Source organism: Podarcis melisellensis, assembly GCF_964234715.1.
Source record: "Podarcis melisellensis genome assembly, chromosome: 9".
Classification (NCBI taxonomy): Eukaryota; Metazoa; Chordata; class Lepidosauria; order Squamata; family Lacertidae; genus Podarcis; species Podarcis melisellensis.
This window is the reverse complement of record NC_138541.1, coordinates 37,394,993-37,414,563: the sequence shown is the minus strand read 5'-3', so window position 1 is coordinate 37,414,563 and position 19,571 is coordinate 37,394,993. Positions and strand designations below refer to the sequence as shown.

General features: G+C 40.2%; 1 protein-coding gene across 2 annotated transcripts; it reads right to left on the bottom strand.

Moving 5' to 3' along the window:
* Positions 1–904: 904 nt before the first annotated feature.
* Positions 905–19,254, bottom strand: TMEM184C (transmembrane protein 184C). 2 transcript variants are annotated; one of them, XM_081926144.1, is made up of 10 exons: positions 19,021–19,254; positions 16,344–16,474; positions 16,221–16,257; positions 15,057–15,262; positions 13,608–13,682; positions 5,412–5,505; positions 4,536–4,648; positions 3,473–3,572; positions 2,704–2,875; positions 905–2,546 (listed from the first exon to the last, which is right to left on the bottom strand). In XM_081926144.1, the coding sequence occupies exons 1-10, from the start codon at positions 19,135–19,137 to the stop codon at positions 2,284–2,286; spliced, it is 1,308 nt and encodes a 435-aa protein (XP_081782270.1). In that variant the 5' UTR covers positions 19,138–19,254; the 3' UTR covers positions 905–2,283. The 2 variants fall into 2 exon arrangements, with proteins under 2 accessions (XP_081782270.1, XP_081782271.1); XM_081926145.1 differs by lacking the exon at positions 19,021–19,254 and adding an exon at positions 18,165–18,271.
* Positions 19,255–19,571: the final 317 nt, after the last annotated feature.

The following is a 19,571-nucleotide window of genomic DNA, read 5'->3' as shown; positions in this document are numbered from 1 at the left end:
TTGCAGTGACTGCAGTATGAAAGCAGTGTCCATCTAAAGCAGCTGGCTAACCAATAGCGGTCACACAAAGCAGAAAGACGAGTAATGAGTATAAAGAAGGAACAGCGCTGGAAAGACTGAAATGAGGGAGAAAAGGACAAGAGGAAAACAAAGAAGGCATGGAGAAAAATGAACAAAGCCCCAGAGTGGACGTTAGCAGACCAAAAAAGGGCAGTGGGGAAAGAAAAGGCACACAGAATAACCCTACTCTGCAGCTCCAAACTGCTGGAGCTGCAGTAGCTAGTCAACCAGAAACAAGGCACCATAAACAAATGTTAGAAAGAGGCAAAAAGCATAAATCGGTTTAGTTTAATGTTCACACCCCACTCCTGGGACAGCCATCAATGCAGAGTTGGTTAAGTTACCATTAATAAACTTGGAGGGAAGATACCACCTCCTTGAAGGAGCCAAAAGTGGCTCACCACAGATTACCCCACCATCCTTTTGCTGAAGTCCATGTTCATTGCTAAGATGTCTAAATCAAGCTTACAGGCAGTATTCCCAGATGGCAACAAACCACAGGATGAAAAGCAAGACAGGGAAGCACCAGAAAATTCTAATTGCTAAAAGACAATGTACCTCTATAGCCTAGTCTTTGCCCTTTTTTCCTGGAGTAAACCCACCTGTGATTAGGGAAGGCATTGTTTACACTCAAGAGAATATTTGCCCCTTTGAAATTAAGCATAGGAACCAAACTATTGGTGAGCATTATCTTTTGGTCTTCCCTTGATTTGTGTGATCTAGGAATGGGGGGGGGGTGAGATGCCTCTCCCATCAGAGTCAATAGTTAACCATTTAAAAAAAATACCATGAAAAGGAGCTCAAGAGTATTATTCGTTGATCTCAACATTGAAGGAGTGCAAAGTAAGAGTTAATAAAATTTTATTTGATTATGTACAATAAAGGCAATGATTTGCCCTTTAACCACTTTAAGGACACACCAAATTTATCCATAAAATATGCAGCCTAGTGAATAAGGCCAAGTATTTACATAACACACTAGTACTGCAAAAGCACTTGTAGGATGAGTTCACCGTAGCAGCCACAAAACAGTTAAAAACTCAATTCCTGTAAAGGGCACCTGAATGCTAAAAATAGCTTGAGTTCTCTCTGAAGATGCCACTTAATGTAAACCTTGCTGCAGCATTTTATATGAAGGTAAGACAGCAAGCATGCAATGCAGATACAAATGTGAGAATGGGTAACAAGTCCCTTTTGTTGACCAGATGTGCAAGTCCTTAAAACAGTAAGTTGTTACATTCTGCATTAGTATTTCAAAGCTTACTTGATTCTAGATACATTTTTGGAAGGCAAATATACTATAAATTCAAGAATAGTAGGCATTAAAATGGTATCCGCATGATAAGAGGAGCACAGATTAATTGACGAACCATTGGTAATCCTATGAGTTTTGTGAGACAAAAATACAGGAACACTGATCAGTTTTTCAGTAAAAGCCTTCTTTCATTTTAACTCTCTAATTAGAATGCCTTTAGACTCCGAGTTGTGTTCAGTTTAGCATCAAGTAGATCTATTAGCACAAGAACTACCACAAACAACAGGAATTCCCCACCTCACCCCGTGCATCCCCTAAATCTGTTTCTTCAATCCTCTGTGACACATCTGGGGAGGGTGTGGGGAGGAGCTCTGTTGCTCTAGTGGTAATCTCTGTGCTAACAGGAAGCAGTAGTAGATTACTACCCTCCAGAGCAACTTCCAGTATGCGAAAGGCCAAGATACACTTAATACATTAACAACAAAATTTAGAGCCAATGCAGCATATAATGCTCAAATCCAAGTACTTCTGCTTAACTGGACTGTGGCACATATATGCCAGTATTGTTAAAAGAATGATTTCATTTACTGCTCCAGCTAAGGTCTCCAGCAACTCAGCAGCAATTCTGGCATGCTGATGAGACGGTATTCTGGGATGGTGCAATTAGGAGAGTCAACATCATGAACTATCTACCTCACTCCAATTACAGAAGCAGGTTTTTGAACCAAGCAGCATTGGCTACTCAACTTACTGTAATAATTTAATTATATGTCTGGCACCAATAGGCTCTTTCAGTGAATAGTTCATAAATTCCCCATTTAAAATTAAATTCCATTATCTGCTTTGTTTTATGTGCCGCTTGGTGCAGCTGACATTCTTCTGGGAAGAATGAGGTCCCCAAGGCCAAAAACAAACAAACATAGGAGCATCATCCAGGCAAATCCCAAAACGTTTGAGAAAAGAGTTGTCTAACTTTCATCCAGAGGCTTCTCTGTTGGAGGAGTCTCACTCTCTTCTGCTGATTTACACAAGACATCAGATATTGGTTCAGGAGGCATTGTTGGAGTCAGCGTGTGCCCAAACCCTTGATAGTGGCCCACAGGTGATGATGGTATTGAAGAAGCAGTAGAAATTGGATCCTGGGTGGATGAGGACAGCAAACTTGTATGTTCATTCTGTTCATAATCTTCACCAAAAAACATTTTCCTTGGCTGACCAAAAACTGTTCTTCCTAAAAGGAAGGTATTTAAAAACAAATTATTCTTACAGGTCTGGGACTGCAGTTAATAGAAAAATGACCTAGCAATACGGCTCATGTGGCATCTTCAGAAAACTCAAATGTTTACACCAGTTTTTCCTAGGGCTGCATTTTTATCCTTCTCACTTACCAACGTTGCGAACTTGTTCAGTTACATCTGCCCTGATATCAGAAATATCCCACATTGCAAGAAAAGAATCAAAGCATGATCCTTCTTCAGCTTGCTGCACATAAGGTTTGTAGGAAAAACTGTAGTGATGAGCAATTGCAGCAAAGAACATCTCCACGCAGATAATAAAATCCTGAAACGAAAGAATCCAAATTCAGTCCTATTCAGCCCCACATATGCAACCATGTAATGTATTCCTCGCAGCAGCTCCTTTAGCCTTACTTGAAGGCCAATTAACCACAAACTACCTTTTACGGAATAATAGTATTCCAGAAACTTCCTGTGTTTTACACCAGCTTAAACATATAGTGGGACCATCAGCCAAGTCTGTTCTCGTACTTTGGTTAAATTAGGAAAGCAATCCCCAGGCAACCAACTAAATATTTAATTTAGAGTAAATATTGCCTTCTCGCACCTGCTAGAGAAGACAAAAAGCAAAACATGATACTGAAAGGACTGCACTCATGCAGGCCAATGCAGGTAGCATAGCTATTAAGAGTATACTAGTCACACCATTAGAAAACTAGTTTTAAGCGCTTAAATTTACCTGCATATTTACAGGTATGTGTTGTAGGACAGTTTGATCAATGGAGCTGGTAACTATTGCTCACTCTCAGTAAAAAAAGTATCCATAATGCTTTTGCTTCAAAGACCAATCTGCCCCTTTTATCTATTCCAAAGGATGTGGGGCGCTGGAAGGCTTATGTTTACAACAGCAGTTCCAACTTACCTGTAGACCAGTTGCCACTGCTTCAACACTTTTCCATTCCCATGTGTGTGTTTCAGAGATAACACCGACTTTCACCAACAATGCAATAAGTGCAGCTTGCCTATGCAAAATTGACATTCTTAGAAGAGATTGGGTTATCACCACACAGAAGCTAACACAGCTGAGAGGCAGTTTCTGGTCTAAAGTCCTAGTGAGCTTTTATTGTAAGGTTAGAAAAAACAAAAACAATCTGTGAAAGATACTAAGACCACAAAGCAGATCAATAAAATGCTAGAAATATGAACTTGCAAGCCCTGTGGCCATTATGCTCACACAGGAACAGTGAATGTGCATCACCCACAAAAAAAGGAACTTCCACACAAACTGTTGTGCTAGGCTAAGTGGTGTCTCTGGAAAGAGATCAAAGATGATCTGTCAGTATGGAGAAAGGTTTCAGCATAAACTGGAAATCTGCTAAAACTTTAAAATGAATTAGATAAAAGAGAGCTAAAACTTTGATTGTACCCTTAGCTATTTTGAAGTTGCATGAAAATGTTTTTAAACACAAAACTTTTTTTAAAAAAACACCACGGCAATTTTAAGCACAGAAGACTGGTCTGTTCACTATTGTACAACACCTTGCATAGGTGAATCCAGTTTGCTATAGAGAGCCAATATGGTGCAGTGTTTAGAGTGTCAAACTAGGATCCAGGAACCCAGGGTTCAAATCCCTGCTCAGTTATGAAGCTCACTGAGTGACCTTGGACCAGTCAGTGTCTCACAGCCTAGGCTACCTCACAGGGTTGTTGTAAGGATAAAATGGGGAGGGAGAGAACCACGCACATCATATTGAGCTCCCTGGGAATGATAAAGGTGGCTATAAATGCACACACATATTTGGAAGTAAGCCCCATAGAGATTTACTTCCAAGTAAACATGAACAGTATTGTGCTGGTAAGCAACTTAAATAAAAACAGACTTATTATATTACTATTTGTTTTCTGACAAACACTTAAGTATCCATATGCATTTAGCCATGTGCACAACAGGTTTTACATAAAAAAGCTTACAACACTCCACTTACCAAAAAGAAACAAAAACCACCATCTTTACACACAGAAATTTCCCTACAGGTTTGATTGGGTTTAGTTCTTCCCGCAGTACTTTATAGAACAACACAAGGCAGTACATGGCAAACTAGAACAGAGGGATAGAAATGTTTAGCAATTTGCAGTGGGAACACACACAACTCCTACATTTCATCATACCAATAATCCCCCGGAACACATCAAGCCAATTCAATTATTGTTTCAAACATTTAAAAACATCTATGGCTAGGCGGTCAAATCTCAGTGCCAAAGCACATGCATATCATGCGAAAGATCACAGGTATAATCACTGACTTCTCCATCTAGACCTGGGAAGAACACCTGTCTGAAACCCCAGAATGCTGCTGCCATAAGCTTCCTTTATTCCCAAGTATATTTCTCTGTTTCTTTCTGCAAAGAGAAGGAAGCCACCACTTTGCTGAAGCTAAGCACATCTTGGTCTGATCAGTGCCTGAATGGGTGACCACTAGGGAACCACATGTATATCACTGTGGGTTTCATGATGGAAAATACATGGGATATAAATATAAAACAGTATCATGATGGAAAATACATGGGATATAAATATAAAACAGTATCATCCCATCTTTCAGAGTCCTCAGGGCAGCCTCTAAAACCAATTAAATAGATGTACAATAACACAATAAAATCCATAGCACCATATTTAGAACCAAAGTTAAGGATTAGTTTTCATATAATCTTAATTTTCTATGTGAAATGTATGTAAAGGTAAAAGCACCTAATCAAAAATATGTTCTGCATACCACAATTGTTAAGATCTTTAATTTTTTAAAAATAAAACACTTAAATATCACTCCAAAGAGAAAGAAAACTCAAATTCTGTTACTCACAAGCTGGGAGATATTGTTGAAAAACACCAAATAGGTCCAAGCATTTTTGAAGCTAAAGTTTCCTTCATCGTATACACCAACCAACTCACATATTCTGAAAGAGTTTAATACAAAACATTGCTCAGAAAATTCAGGAGCTATGGTTGCAATCCTCCGCACAGGAGTCCTATTCTATTCAATTGTCCAGTTCAAATGTCATGTTAAACCAGCATTTAAAACTAACTATGGGTTAATGTGAACAAGCAGTGCACTAGTGCATGCTGCTCTGAAGCTCCCACAGTTATCCTCCCGTTGCTGCTACAATGCAGATTAAAAAAGCCAGAGTTTGGCATGTTATCTGAACCGGGACAACAGTTTGTTTCTGCCAAACATACCATGAGTGGTAAGCCAAGAACAAACTTTGGTAGACCTTATGGATAAGCAACAGGAAGAGAAGTCATTTTTGTACAAGAGGGACACAACAATTGGCTATCACTCAAAGAATTAAAACCTGATTAATATAAATTACTGTATTAGAGAAAAATTACTTTGGGGATGGTTATGCATAGTAAAGCATGGGATGAAACACCATCTTTTAGATAAAGCTCCACTTTAGAAAAAGTTTATAGTTGATTGTCTACATGAGCAATTGTCTTTAAGGTTAGAAGACAGAGTAACAGCACAGCTATCCAAGCCAAAAAAAGAGTGAAAAGAAGAGCAAAGTAGTGATGTTAAATTCTCTTTTTTTTTTTTTATAAAAATTTTTATTAAGATTTTTTACAGATACATATTTAACAAACAAAATAGGTTTCATAACATCTTTTCATTCTATTGCGGACTCCCTCACGTCTCCCGCTTCCACTCTCATCATTAAAAACGAATTTTCCAAGCAAATTATCATCTTGTTTATACTCTTAAGTGCAATATTTAGGTTAAACTCAAATAAAAAATTATAATTTAATGGTAGACAGTTATTTCTGCTCTGGCTTCCTTGTTAGGATTCAACCAAATTACAGTACTTTTGTAAGTAAATCTTAAATTTCTTCCAGTCTTCTTCAACCCTCTCCTCTCCCAGGTCGCGGATTCTGCCAGTCATCTCAGCCAGTTGCATATAGTCCATCAGCTGCATCTGCCATTCTTCCAGTGTTGGTAGATCTTGGGTTTTCCAGCTCTTAGCAATAAGTATCCTTGCCGCCGTTGTAGCGTACATAAAAAATGTTCTATCCTTCTTTAACACGTTCTGGCCGACCATGCCCAGAAGGAAGGCCTCTGGTTTCTTGGTGAAGGTATACTTAAATACCTTTTTTAACTCATTATATATCATTTCCCAAAAGGCCTTCACTTTAGGGCAGGTCCACCAGAGGTGAAAGAATGTTCCTTCATTTTCCTTACATTTCCAACATTTGTTATCAGACGAATGGTATATTTTAGCCAATTTCACTGGGGTCATGTACCATCTATATATCATTTTCATTACATTTTCCTTCAGAGCATTACATGCTGTGAAGTTCAGCCCGATAGTCCATAACCTTTCCCAGTCCTCAAACATAATGTTGTGCCCAATATCCTGGGCCCACTTTATCATAGCCGATTTAACCAATTCGTCTTGTGTGTTCCATTTCAGCAGCAAGTTATACATTTTTGAAAGTACCTTGGTCTTAGGTTCTAGCAGTTCTGTCTCCAGTTTCGATTTCTCCACCTGGAATCCTAACTTTTTATCAATCTTAAACACTTCCTTAATCTGAGCATAGTGTAACCAGTCTCGCACTTTATCTTTCATTTTCTCTAAACTCTGCAGTTTCCAATTGTCTCCATCCCTTTCTAGTATTTCCCAATATTTTGGCCAATTGGCCTCCATATTGGGTCTTTTTCGGGCCTTGGCCTCCAAAGGTGACAGCCACCTCGGTGTTTTGTTTTCTAATAAGTCTTTGTATCTTGTCCAGACATTAAATATTGCTTTTCTGACAATATGGTTCTTAAAGACCTTGTTGATCTTAACCTTGTCATACCATAAATATGCATGCCATCCAAATGCATTGTTAAAACCTTCCAAATCCAGCACATCCGTGTCCTCCAGAAGTAGCCAGTCTTTTAGCCAGCAGAAAGCTGCGGCTTCATAGTACAACTTTAAGTCTGGCAGGGCAAAGCCCCCTCTTTCTTTTGCGTCCGTTAATATCTTAAACTTAATTCTGGGCTTTTTGCCCTGCCAGACAAATTTGGAGATATCTTTCTGCCACTTCCGGAAGCACTCCGTTTTATCTACAATCTGCAATGTCTGAAACAAAAATAACATTTTTGGCAATACATTCATCTTAATAGCAGCTATTCGACCTAACAATGAAAGTTTCAATTTTGACCAGCTATCCAAGTCTCTCTTAATTTCAGACCAACATTTTTCATAATTATCTTTAAACAGACTCAAATTCTTTGCTGTTATGTTTACCCCTAGGTATTTAACTTTCTTAACCACAGTTAACTCTGTCTCTCTCTGAAACCGTTCCGACTCAATATCTGTCAAGTTTTTTCCCAACACCTTGGTTTTTTGCTTATTTAGTTTAAATCCCGCCACCCGACCAAAATCCTGGATTAGTTGTAGTACTCTTTTCGTACTAGATTCTGGCTCCTGTAATGTCAGAACTAAGTCATCTGCAAACGCTTTAAGTTTGTATTGTTTCGCTCCGACCTGTATCCCTTCCACCAACCTGTCCCCTCTAATCGTGTTCAAGAGCACCTCCAGGACCGAGATAAATAGTAACGGGGAAATCGGACAGCCTTGTCGTGTTCCTTTTTCAATTTTAAACTCTTCTGTAACCACATTGTTAACTATCAGTTTAGCCTTTTGTTCTGAATATATTGCATCAATCCCATTCTCAAACCCCCGGCCCACTCCCATTTCTTTTAGATTCCCTTTCATAAACTTCCAGGATATGTTATCAAAGGCCTTCTCCGCATCTATAAAAATTAAAACAGCTTTAGTATTTATGTCTGTTTGTAAAAGCTCCAATATATCTATAATGTTCCTTGTATTGGCAAACATATGTCTACCTGGGAGAAAGCCTGCCTGGTCTTTATGGATTACTTTGTTTAAAACCCTCTTGAATCTACTTGCCAAAACGTCTGCGAATATTTTGTAATCCACATTTAAAAGGGAGATGGGACGGTAGTTCTTAAGCTGTGTCTTTTCAGTTTCCGATTTTGGTATCAATGTGATGAAAGCTTCTTTCCACGATTCTGGCGCCTTCTTCCCCTCTAAAATTTCATTGCTGACCTCCATCAGTGGTTGTATCAAATAGTCTTTCAATGTCTTATAGTACTTGGAGGTCAGCCCGTCTGGTCCTGGTGATTTGCCCTGTTTCATATTTTGGATGGCCTGCTCAATCTCTTGTCGTGTTATTTTGCCATTCAGAATTGATCTATTTTCTTCTGACAACTTTGCCAGTCCATTTGTCTTTAGAAATTGTTTAATCGCTGCTTCATCTTGTGGCCCTTGAGTGTATAATTTTTTGAAATATCTCTGGAAACACTTTCTAATCTCTCCGGGGTTCTGGATACATCTTCCTTCAATCTCTAAGTTTGTCACTGTGTTTAACTTTTGTCTCCTCTTCAACTGCCAAGCTAGCAGTTTTCCACATTTATTAGCCGACTCAAAAGTTTTTTGTTTCATTAATTTGATTTTCCATTCTATTTCCTGATTTATCAGTTTACAATATTGTGCTTGGTAAAGTTTGATTTCTCTCAGAATCGGCTGGGACTTCGGATTAAGTCTTAACTTCTTCTCCAACTCCTTGATTTTTTCCAAAATTTTATCTTTCCTTTCGTTTTGTTTCCTTTTCTTTACTGTGTTCTGTTGTATCAGGAACCCCCTCATCACGGCCTTACTTGCGTCCCAGATAGTTCTTTTTTCCACTGTGGTGTTCATATTGATCTCAAAATAATCCTTTAGGGCTTTTTGGGCCTTCTTAGTGATCTCCTGATCTCTAAACAGGCCATCATTCATCTTCCATCTGAAGGAACCGGTTGGAATCAATGTCATGTCCATTCTCAGTGCGTTATGGTCGGAGCATGTCTTTGGGCAGATTTCCACCTTTCTGATCTTAGGTGCCAGACCTCTAGTTATCCATATCTGGTCGATTCTTGTCCAAGTCAGTTGGGCTTCAGAGAAAAATGTTCCTTCCCTTCCCAAGGGGTTTCTCACTCTCCAAATGTCAATCCAGTCCATATTGTCTGTCATTTCAAAGAAGGTCTTTGGTAGTCTCCCATCTTTAGAAATTTTTTGGCTCTGTGACTTATCCATATTGGTTGATACAACTCCATTCATATCTCCCATCATAATGATGTTGTTGTAGTCCAGATAGTCCAGCATGGTCTCATGCAACTTCTTATAGAATTCCGATTTTCCTTCATTTGGAGCATAAATTCCTAATATTAGTATTTTTTCCCCTTGATGTTGTATTTCTATCGCCAAAATTCTTCCATGCTCATCTTTAAACAGAAATTTAGGTGAAAGGCTCTCTTTTGCATAAATTACCACACCTCTCTTTTTAACTGTATCCGAAGATATAAATTCCTGACCAAGTCTTTTATTTATTAACACTTTTCTGTGGAGCCTGGTCACATGTGTTTCCTGTAAGCAAATAATGTCCAAATGTTCCTTTTTTAAAATGTGAAAGATTTTTCTCCTTTTTCCTGGAATGTTACAGCCATTTATGTTCCAGCTCAAAAGTTGCAGAGACATCCTGAATATATCTGGTTATTCTTGCTGTGGGGGTACCTTATTGTCAGATTTTTGGGGGTCCGAGGGTGCAGGAACCCCCGGAGGTTCAGGCCCTGGGGGTAATCCAAGTCCCTTGTGAAGATCTTCTCCGTGTGCCACCAAAAACTTGTCTCTATCCTCCGGCGTTCTAATTTTAATCTTCCTCCCTCTGAAAGTAAACGACAAACCTTGGGGAAACTCCCACCTGAAGATGATTGAGTTGCTCCTTAGCAGTTTTACTAATTCCGAGTAGTCTGCTCGAAGATCCAACAGCTGTTTAGGAATATCCTTATAAATTTCAATTCTTTTGTCCAAAATATCCAGTGACTTTCCGTAGTGCAGGCCTAGAATCTTGTCCCTTTCCTCCTTTGATCTCAATATTATCAAACAGTCTCTGGGCTTCTCCTTCTTTATAAGTCTTCCAAGCCTAAAAGCAGATAGTATTTTAAAGTCTTTTTCTTCTAAGTTCCAAAACTTGGAAAATTCCTTGGTAAGGAACTCAGTTAAGTTACCTTCTTCCACTTCTGGAATTGAGCGTATCCTTAAATTGGCCTCCCTGTTCCGAAGTTCTGTCATGGAAAAGTAGATCTGGTGTTCTCCTACTTGTTTGCTGAGTGGTCTTACTTCTTTTTCAAGCTGTCCCAATCTTTGGCTAGTGTCTTCCGCCAGTTTCCGATTTTCACCTACAGCCTCCTTCAATTCTCCAATAGATTGAACATTCTGTGCAACTTGTCCAGTTAGTCTATTTAAACTTTCTGTGTTTAAGTCAATTTTAGCTGATTGCTGGTCAGCCTTTCTGTCCAGAGCCTCCAATTTTTCAAAAATTTTCTCCAAAATAGTGCCACTTGCTCCTGAGGCCATATCTTCCAGTTGTAATTCCTCAGTTTCTCCCTCCCCTGATTGTAGCAGGGAGGCCGCTTCTGCCTCAGGAGGCAAAGTAGTAGGCAAAGCAGGCACAGATGATCTACGCTGTGAGACTGTCGGTAAAGTTAACGTTGTTTGTCTGGTTCTTCCCCTTTTTCTTGTTCCACTCATTCCAAAGTTATCTAAAAGCCAAGGTCAAACTGAATTGTTCCCATGAGAAAATAAGAGCCCAGATGGTAACACTCAAACAGGAGGCCGGGAAAGAGAAAGTAAAACAAAGTCACTGCTGTAGATCCAAAAATCCTCTAGGTGGAGCTTAGAATGTCTTTGGGGAGGAAGTCCAATCCAATTAAAGTTAGTAAGTCTGAATTGATCTCCAAAGATCTTCACAAAGATAAGTTTTAGCAGAGTTAAAACTTAAAGCCAAACATTGTTTCCAAAAGTGCTTAGACCACAAGTGTTTCAAAGTAACAAATTCAAACTCAGTATGTTCCAAAGTTCAGATTCAAAGTATCCAAAGCTTGCAGGCTGACTGCTCAGTTACTCAGGCAGCTCCGGTACCTGGGTTTCTTACTTTTATTTGTAATCCAATAGATCAACAGAAGACAGGTACCCTTGTCTCAATGAAGGTCCAAAAAACAGCCACTTAAAGTCTTTAAATCAGCCAGAAACAACAGTTTAAATAGATGCCAGATCAGTCAATGCAAAAAATTACTCTTTGTCTCCACTCCTCCTGCTCTTTACTTTCAAGTTCAGTGTCAGCGGAAGACGGACTTCCTGTTTTTCGTCACTCCGCTTTCAGCCAAATTCACAATTTTTAGAGGCTTTAGAAGTATAGTGTCCAAATTACTCACGGGTTGTTGCTTTCCAAAGTTAGCAGTTTCAAGAAGAAAGGTCAGCGCTCACCGGCAACAGCGACGCGGCTTCGCTCCGTTGATCGCGCAACGACCCACAGCGCCGCTACCCCCTCCGCGGTCCGGAGCCCCTTACGGGGTCCCTTCGTCGTTTTAGGGGCTGCTTTTGGCGCCCGCCGGGTCTCAGGACCACAGGCTTCTGCTGCCTGTGGTTTTTCTGGATGGGTCCCCGCTTCGCCGTAGCGGGCGACCCGTTTCAGCGGAGCTACCCTCTCCCGTTCAGGAGCTGGCAGCCATTGCCGTTCGCGCCGCCTCCGGAAGTCCGATGTTAAATTCTCAAGAATAATCTTTTGGAGAATATTCTTGAGAATATTCTTGATTAAAGAGATATTAGAGAATTTTCATTTAAAATATAATAAATAATAATAATAAATTTTATTTATACCCCACCCTCCCCAGCCAGAGCCGGGCTCAGGGCGGCTAACACCAATAAAATCACAGTAAAAACATAATGGGGGGGACCAATTTAAAATACAGGTTAAAATGCAATTTAAAATTCAGCCTCATTTTAAAAGTAGCTGATAAATCAAGACCATAAGGGGGAGGGAAACATAAGAGTCAGATTGAGTCCAAACCAAAGGCCAGGCGGAACAGCTCTGTCTTGCAGGCCCTGCAGAAAAATGCCCCCAAGAGACAGGGCCCTAGTCTCTTGTGACAGAGTGTTCCACCAAGTTGGGGCCAGTACTGAAAAGGCCCTGGCCCTAGTTGAGACCAATTTAATCACCTTGCGATCTGGGATAATTAGTTAATAATAATTAGTTAATATATATACATGTTTATTCATGGGCAACCAAAAACTGTACAGATACTTTTATTCAACGGGGCAATGCAGTGAATTCACATTCTTTGATTTTTTGCACCAAACTTGAAATTGAAAATTCAAGTAAATTCAGTAATAGGCTATCTTGTGCTTCGAATAGCTCTAACACTTAATAACTATATGCATGTGACTAAAACACAGCTTGATAAACAATATTATATGCATACATATAAAAAAGAAGCCATTAAAATATATTTATTATCATTATATGATAATATATTTCCGTATGTCAATCTCTGGTAAATGGCACTGTGTACCACTGAATGGCCCTGCAAAAACCAGTTACTGGCACTAAATAAAAATATAGAAATGTCAACTGTTTAAATCAAGGTCACCTCACATGCTGTTACACATAATTATATAGGCCTAGGTACTTTAAGTGTATAAAGCATTAAAGCTACTTTCTGTATAAAAAAAAACACACACTATGGCCAAACGTATAAAATTGCTAAGAATAAGGTCACACCAAAATAGAAAAAAGGTTATTGCACATAGTTGAAATACATACAAATTCAAATGTTCATCAAATTAAAAGAATAGCATTTTTTAAACTAAAAAAAAATTAAAATGTTTTCTGTAGCTCACATTTCAGAACTGTCAATGGTGAACGACACAGTGCCCAGTAATGTAACTGGATCAAAAAAATCATTATTCACTACTTACACTGGAAATATCACAGCTTGACTTATTATTTACTAGATTTTTAAAATGTGGGTTGTAAAACTGGTTCTTACATTAGAATTTACAGTTTGTGGAGAATATTTTCCGGAGAATTTTCTAGCAGAGAATATTCTCACCTCACATCACTAGCAAAGTGATACATCTATATATAGCATTTTGAGGCTAAAATATTTCTTCATACTTACAAAGCAATAATAGTGGTGAATGGTCTGACCACTGTATACTGCAAAACACCAAGCTTGCACCTGAACAACAGCACCCTATGAAAAAGACACAGACTGAGTTCAGTTCTTTCAAAGCTGCAACACAGACAACCATATATTCTACTTTTACTGTAAATATTAGCATCCGGAACTATCATTTCACACAACAAGGTTTCTGTACATCACAAAGACTAACTCAGAATATAGCTGAAACCCTTTATGTAATATCTTCTGGGGGGGAAACTTACAGAGTTAAATATAACTGCTAGCAAGAATACCCTAACATTCACATACCATTGTGCTTTTCAATCAAAACACTTTTAAAATGTTAAGTCATAGTTAATAATGTGTCCTAGACATTTTCTTCTTGCAGCATCTTTATAGACTAAACTATAACTGATGGATTTAAGAATCACCATTTCATATGGGAATATTTCTAATACTTTATCTTACATTATTACAATATATTTTCCCACTTCTACAGCTCTACCATGTGGAAAAACACGGGCACCTGTAGAGTTCTACAGTATCCTATACAAATTGCAGAGATACTGTTTTGCAGACAGATCCAGCAAGGTAACAGGATGGCTACATCCCTGCCTAACTAATAATTATTACTTTTAGGTTCTAACCATCACATAGATATTCAATGAGCTGTATGCTGCTATTTATCAAAATATGTTGATGGTATCTCACCTTTCAAAGACACAGCTGCATAATACGCATTAACCTTTGACATTTATAGTTTCAAAGAAACTTGTTACAAGTCTTGAATTTCAACTGCACACCTTTTATTGGAAGGGTTAAAACTAGAATAGAAACTTTGGCAAAACCTTCATCTTAATTGTAGTCAAAACGTTCTGTCTTATTTCTTCATATCCTGTTGTGTCCTTTCAATCAAAGAGTCCAGACATTAATCATCATTGGAAGGCTACCTTGCTGGGAGAGAGACTGCACCAACAAGGAAACTTGGGTCATTTTGTTCCTTCCCAGGGCAGGCTGCCATATGATGGCACTACAAAGGTGCATTCTCCATCCTGTTGCATTCTGGAATAGAGAAAGCAGCAGCCCCCACCGAAAGCTACTACAAGTCAGGGGGAGAAGGCTAAGTGAGCAGTCAATCCCTGAAATCTAACTGCTGTACAGTACTACCCTACAGCATTCACTCATTCTTTTAGAGCAGTCAATGAAGCTACCAACTGCTTCTGGGAAAAACAAATCCTTTTGATTCACTAACAAGTCCTATTTTCAGGAAACAATTTCCCAAAGTATTTTTTAAAAATGTGTTTTTCAAGAGCTCTTTGGAGCATCAATGGAATCTAGTGCCACATATAGCAAAAAAAGTGTGTTAAATCTTACACGAATCCAAGAGGTAATATCCATAATGACATGAACATAAGCTTTGAAAAAAGAACAGTATGATGTACTCACTCTCCCATAGCCCATGGTGGACAGCAACACAATGGTGGTAAATGCCTTTGCTGATCTTTGGCTTCTAGGATTAACACTAGATTTGGATACCGATTGGTCAGGTAATTTGAAAGGAAGACCATGAAGTTATAGATGACATAGGCTTCATAGCATTCTCTACAAGTATCCACATATATTGCAATACTGGGATATTTCAATGCTATCCACTATCAAAGAAAAAGGCATTAGATTAGACACACACGCACTGCAGTTTACACTGAGATTCCATTCTATTACATTTTCTTTCGAAATATTATTGTTTGCCAGTATAAAAATTAAATAAATAATTTACAGAACTCTCTGCTGCAGTTAAACATTCAATAATTAAGAAAGGCTTAATCCATAGCTCAATCCTATGGTTTAACTAAATTAAATCCAATTGAGCTAAATGGGACGTACTTCTCAAGATATCCTTTAGAGCCTGTATTTGCTGTTGCAAACAAGGCAAACAGTGTTACAAAACAAAGCAAACAATGAGCTAGTACTCTGCAAAACAGAAGCAACATGCTCTGTATATAGGCCTTATGGTTCACATTAGATACAAATATGTACTTGTCTACTTTCAGTTGCATTACATCTTATTTTCCAATGAATTAATAATGCTCAGTGAGTTGTACAGTGGTAGCTCTGTTTGCGAACGGGATCCGTTGCGTAGGCCCGTTTGCAACGTGAAAAGTCCGCAACCTGAAGCACCATATCTGCGCAGGTGCGTGGCATGATTTGGAGCTTGTGCGCATGCGCGAAGCGCGATTTGGCGCTACTGCGCATGCGAGAGCAGCGAAAGCCGGAAGTAACCCTTTCTGGTACTTCCGGGTCGCGCAGGATGCAACCTGAAAAAACATAACATGAAGCAAACGTAACATGACCCACTGAAATCAGCGTGCTTCAAACCATCAGCACAGAGTATGACTTACTGGATGAAACTCCAGAAAAGCAACATATTAACAAATGCCTCAATCACACACATCTGGGCTTCTGCCAGGAAACCTTAATGGAAATGAAGTTACAATTTTACAAAAAGGTTGTATCGTGTGAAAAATCACAGTATGAGAAGTTCATTAGATTATTCAACTGGTTTCTAAAGCAAGAATTCAATGATCCCAAAAAGAGAGAAAAAATACTTACGCTGTCTAGGCTGTAAATTGGCACCATCCATAGAATCCTGTCATAAGAAAACACATTGGCAATTAACCAAGTGTTCGTATTGCTAATATGGAATAACCAGCAGAAGCATATATGATAGGTTACCTTATTATTGGTTTCTGTAATTCAGGTTGAGTATAATGAACTAAATGTTGCAATATTCCCCAAAGAGATACTGGTATTGTCATCAATAAAAATATCCCAGCAATAAACCATGCCTTGGTATGGATTCCAACCTTGAACAACACAAAAAAGAAGAGCACAAGCACAAGAAATTACAGTCGGAAATTTGAGAAACAATGACAGTAAAACCGATAAAGCAGTCCATAAATCGCTTTCTCTGAAGCAGCAGTACTATATTTAATGGCTCTTCTCTTCCAAGAGCAGAACATGCATTAATAATTAAAACATATAGTATTTTTGCATTATTAGACTCAAAATTTAAAGTGTAGTTAGCTACAACAGCTGCTACAACTTCTTTTAGATCCAAGTATCTAACACACACAGTTCTAACCAAGAATCAAGTTAGGAACACTTAGAAGAGCAACTTGCAGCATAAGAGGTTCCTTCACTTCTACACTAAGATTTAAGTTAGTAATACACATACTGCTAAATGCCAAGAACCTGGTCCAGATCTTTCCATAACACACTTCTTAGTAGTTTAAGGGAAAATGCATGTATACCATCTTGTTTGCAATGGGCAGCTCTAATATGCAACATTAGAGTGCTTATTTTAGTGTGTGTTTTATGTATGCATCTTCTTAAATGTTACTGTAAACATTTAAATGTGAGGAGCCATTTTTCCTTGTGTCATGTAAAGCAGCCACAAGGACAGGGTGCATAAAGACACCTACAGCCTGTTTCTTCTTTATACCTTTATGTCTAAGCAACAGATTATTGGGAATAGTTAGCATCACCACAAACCTTTATACTTACAGATCCAGCCTGTGAGCAACCTTGTTATTTGAAGGCACAGAAATATCTGCAATAGTTCACTAAACAATTAATTAAACTTCCAAGCCTTACATAAGAGTAGCAGGGATTCCCTGGTAGTTGCCTACTTTAAATATGGAAATGCTAAAGGGGGAGGCAGGAGCACAGAGATTCAAAGAATGTCTTATGGTACAGGGAAGGGGTACTAGCGCAGGTGTGTTTTACTTAAGTGCCAGTCCACATGGACTAGCAAATGTGAAGACAGAAATTACCATAACTTACATGTAGATTGAAGGTGTTGAGATTCATTATTCTGTATGCTTTCATTTGCAGAAGGTATCACTTTGCATCCATCACTTAGTGCCACAAGTTAGACAATGTGGTGCCCTCCAGATTTCCAGACTACAACTCCCATCAGTCCCAGCCAGCTTGACCAATGGCAAAGGATGATGAGAGATGTAGTCCAAAACATCTGGAGAGCACTACATTGTCTACCTCAGAGTAAGACCCACACCAACCAAATGATGTCCATTAACAGGCAAATGCACCATCTACCTGCCTGTCTCTTTGGATTAAACCCTTCCCTGTCATAATGATCTTATGTCAAGTAAGTATCTCTTGTGAGAGATTCTGGAAATAGAAGACAGGAGTATACACACCCCTGGCTTCAGGATTTGCTTTACGTTACTCCTTCTAACTACCTTCCCCTCCCCAGCCAACTTATCCATGCACTATGGAACAAATTGTTCTTTAAGCGTGGGAGCTACTGTTTGGTTGCTGGTTTTGAATCCTGTTTTTGAAAGATGGATCCTGTTCATCTGTTTGTGTGTTTTCATAAACTCCTTTAGCCTCGTATGAACTGCTCTGAGTGGGATGGTAATGAACTAAAAACATGAATATAGCATCTTTGTATGTGGCACCGCCTACCTCCATGAACACCTGAATTTGTTGTAATCTTTAGTACATCGTACAGACAAGAGAAATCCCCTTCACCTGCTGACACTCTAGTCCTCTCCACTGATGCTCTTGCTGTCTCACTATAGGGTGCTGGCCTTCGCAACAGCTCCAGATGAGGAGTATTTATGTAGAAGTATGTATTTCTGGACTTCCTCTTACTTGCTCCCTATGTAGCAAACATCACATTTAGGTTATCTGGAGTCAAGCAAGCTAAACATTCTTACTTGAGCTCCGCAACCCAAGATGACCCTAGGATACATATGCCCTTCCAGAAGTGAGTTGGGCTGCAGAGTTTTGAGAGGATGTGTAAATCCTCTTTCTTTTTTCTTTTTCTCATTTTAATTACTGCTGTTATTTATTTTCATGGTGCAGAAGATAACTTTTAAGAAAACAATGGTTACAACAACCCTCTTTCTTGACCTCACCTCTGAACCAGGCAAAACTTGCTGGAGGTTCTCTTTTTCCTTTCTGAAGGGGTAAAGGATGCTTGCCAAGCAGTACCTAGAATAATGCCCACGGTGACACGTCTGGCTTTACAATGGCTGGGGCCTACAATGGCGGGTGATTCATCATCATCATCCCTCAAGGCCAGAAACCATCGGGATGGAGAGCAGGGGGGACACGTGACACATTCACCTCCAGCACCGTCCGTTGTTTCTTTTGCGTCTCCCCCCTAAGCCTAGAGCGCGAAGCGCATTCCCACATGACGCACGTTCCATGTTGTGCGCGGAAGAAGCGCGTTTCAGGACGGCGTTAAGACTGTCAGCAAAGCCGAGCGCATGGGGGAGACCCGAGGGCGCGGGGTCTGCGTTTGCCCCTCTTCCCCCCATTCCCACCCCGGAGGCGCCCCTGGGCCGCCTCTCTCCGCCCCCCGGCGCCGCTCCGCCCTCACCTCCAGCTTCTGCAGCTCCCACACGCAGAGCGGCACGGCCAGCAGCAGCCCCACGACGTAGACCGTGGCCACCAGAGGCCGGATCCAGCGCCGCCAGTTCCCGCAGGTGCACGGCATGGTGGTGGGTGGCGGGGCTGCGGAAGGTGTCTCTCGGCGCCGCCTCAAGGGCCCGCCCCACACCGCCGGCGCCGCGGAGCGGAGAGCATCGCGGCCGCCCCTCCCTCCGCAGCCACCCCTGGCGGGCGAAGCCAAGAGAGGAGGGGGGAAGGAGGAGGAAGGACGTCCGTCCGCAGCCGCCTTGCCGGCGACGCCCCGCCCCTTTTCCCCTACTCAAAGCCGCAGGGTGAGCGGAGCCACGCCCACCGCCGCAGCATAAGACCAAGCGCTGCTTCCGGCGCCTCAAAGTAAACAACCCGCCCCTTGCCGGAACCGGCGCCGGATTGGGTAAACCGCGAGGTGGCAATCAAGCGCTTCTCTCTTGCCCTATACATCGACGCAAGTGCGTCTCGACAGGGGAAGGTTAGGTAGATGCGAGGGACATTTGGGCGTTC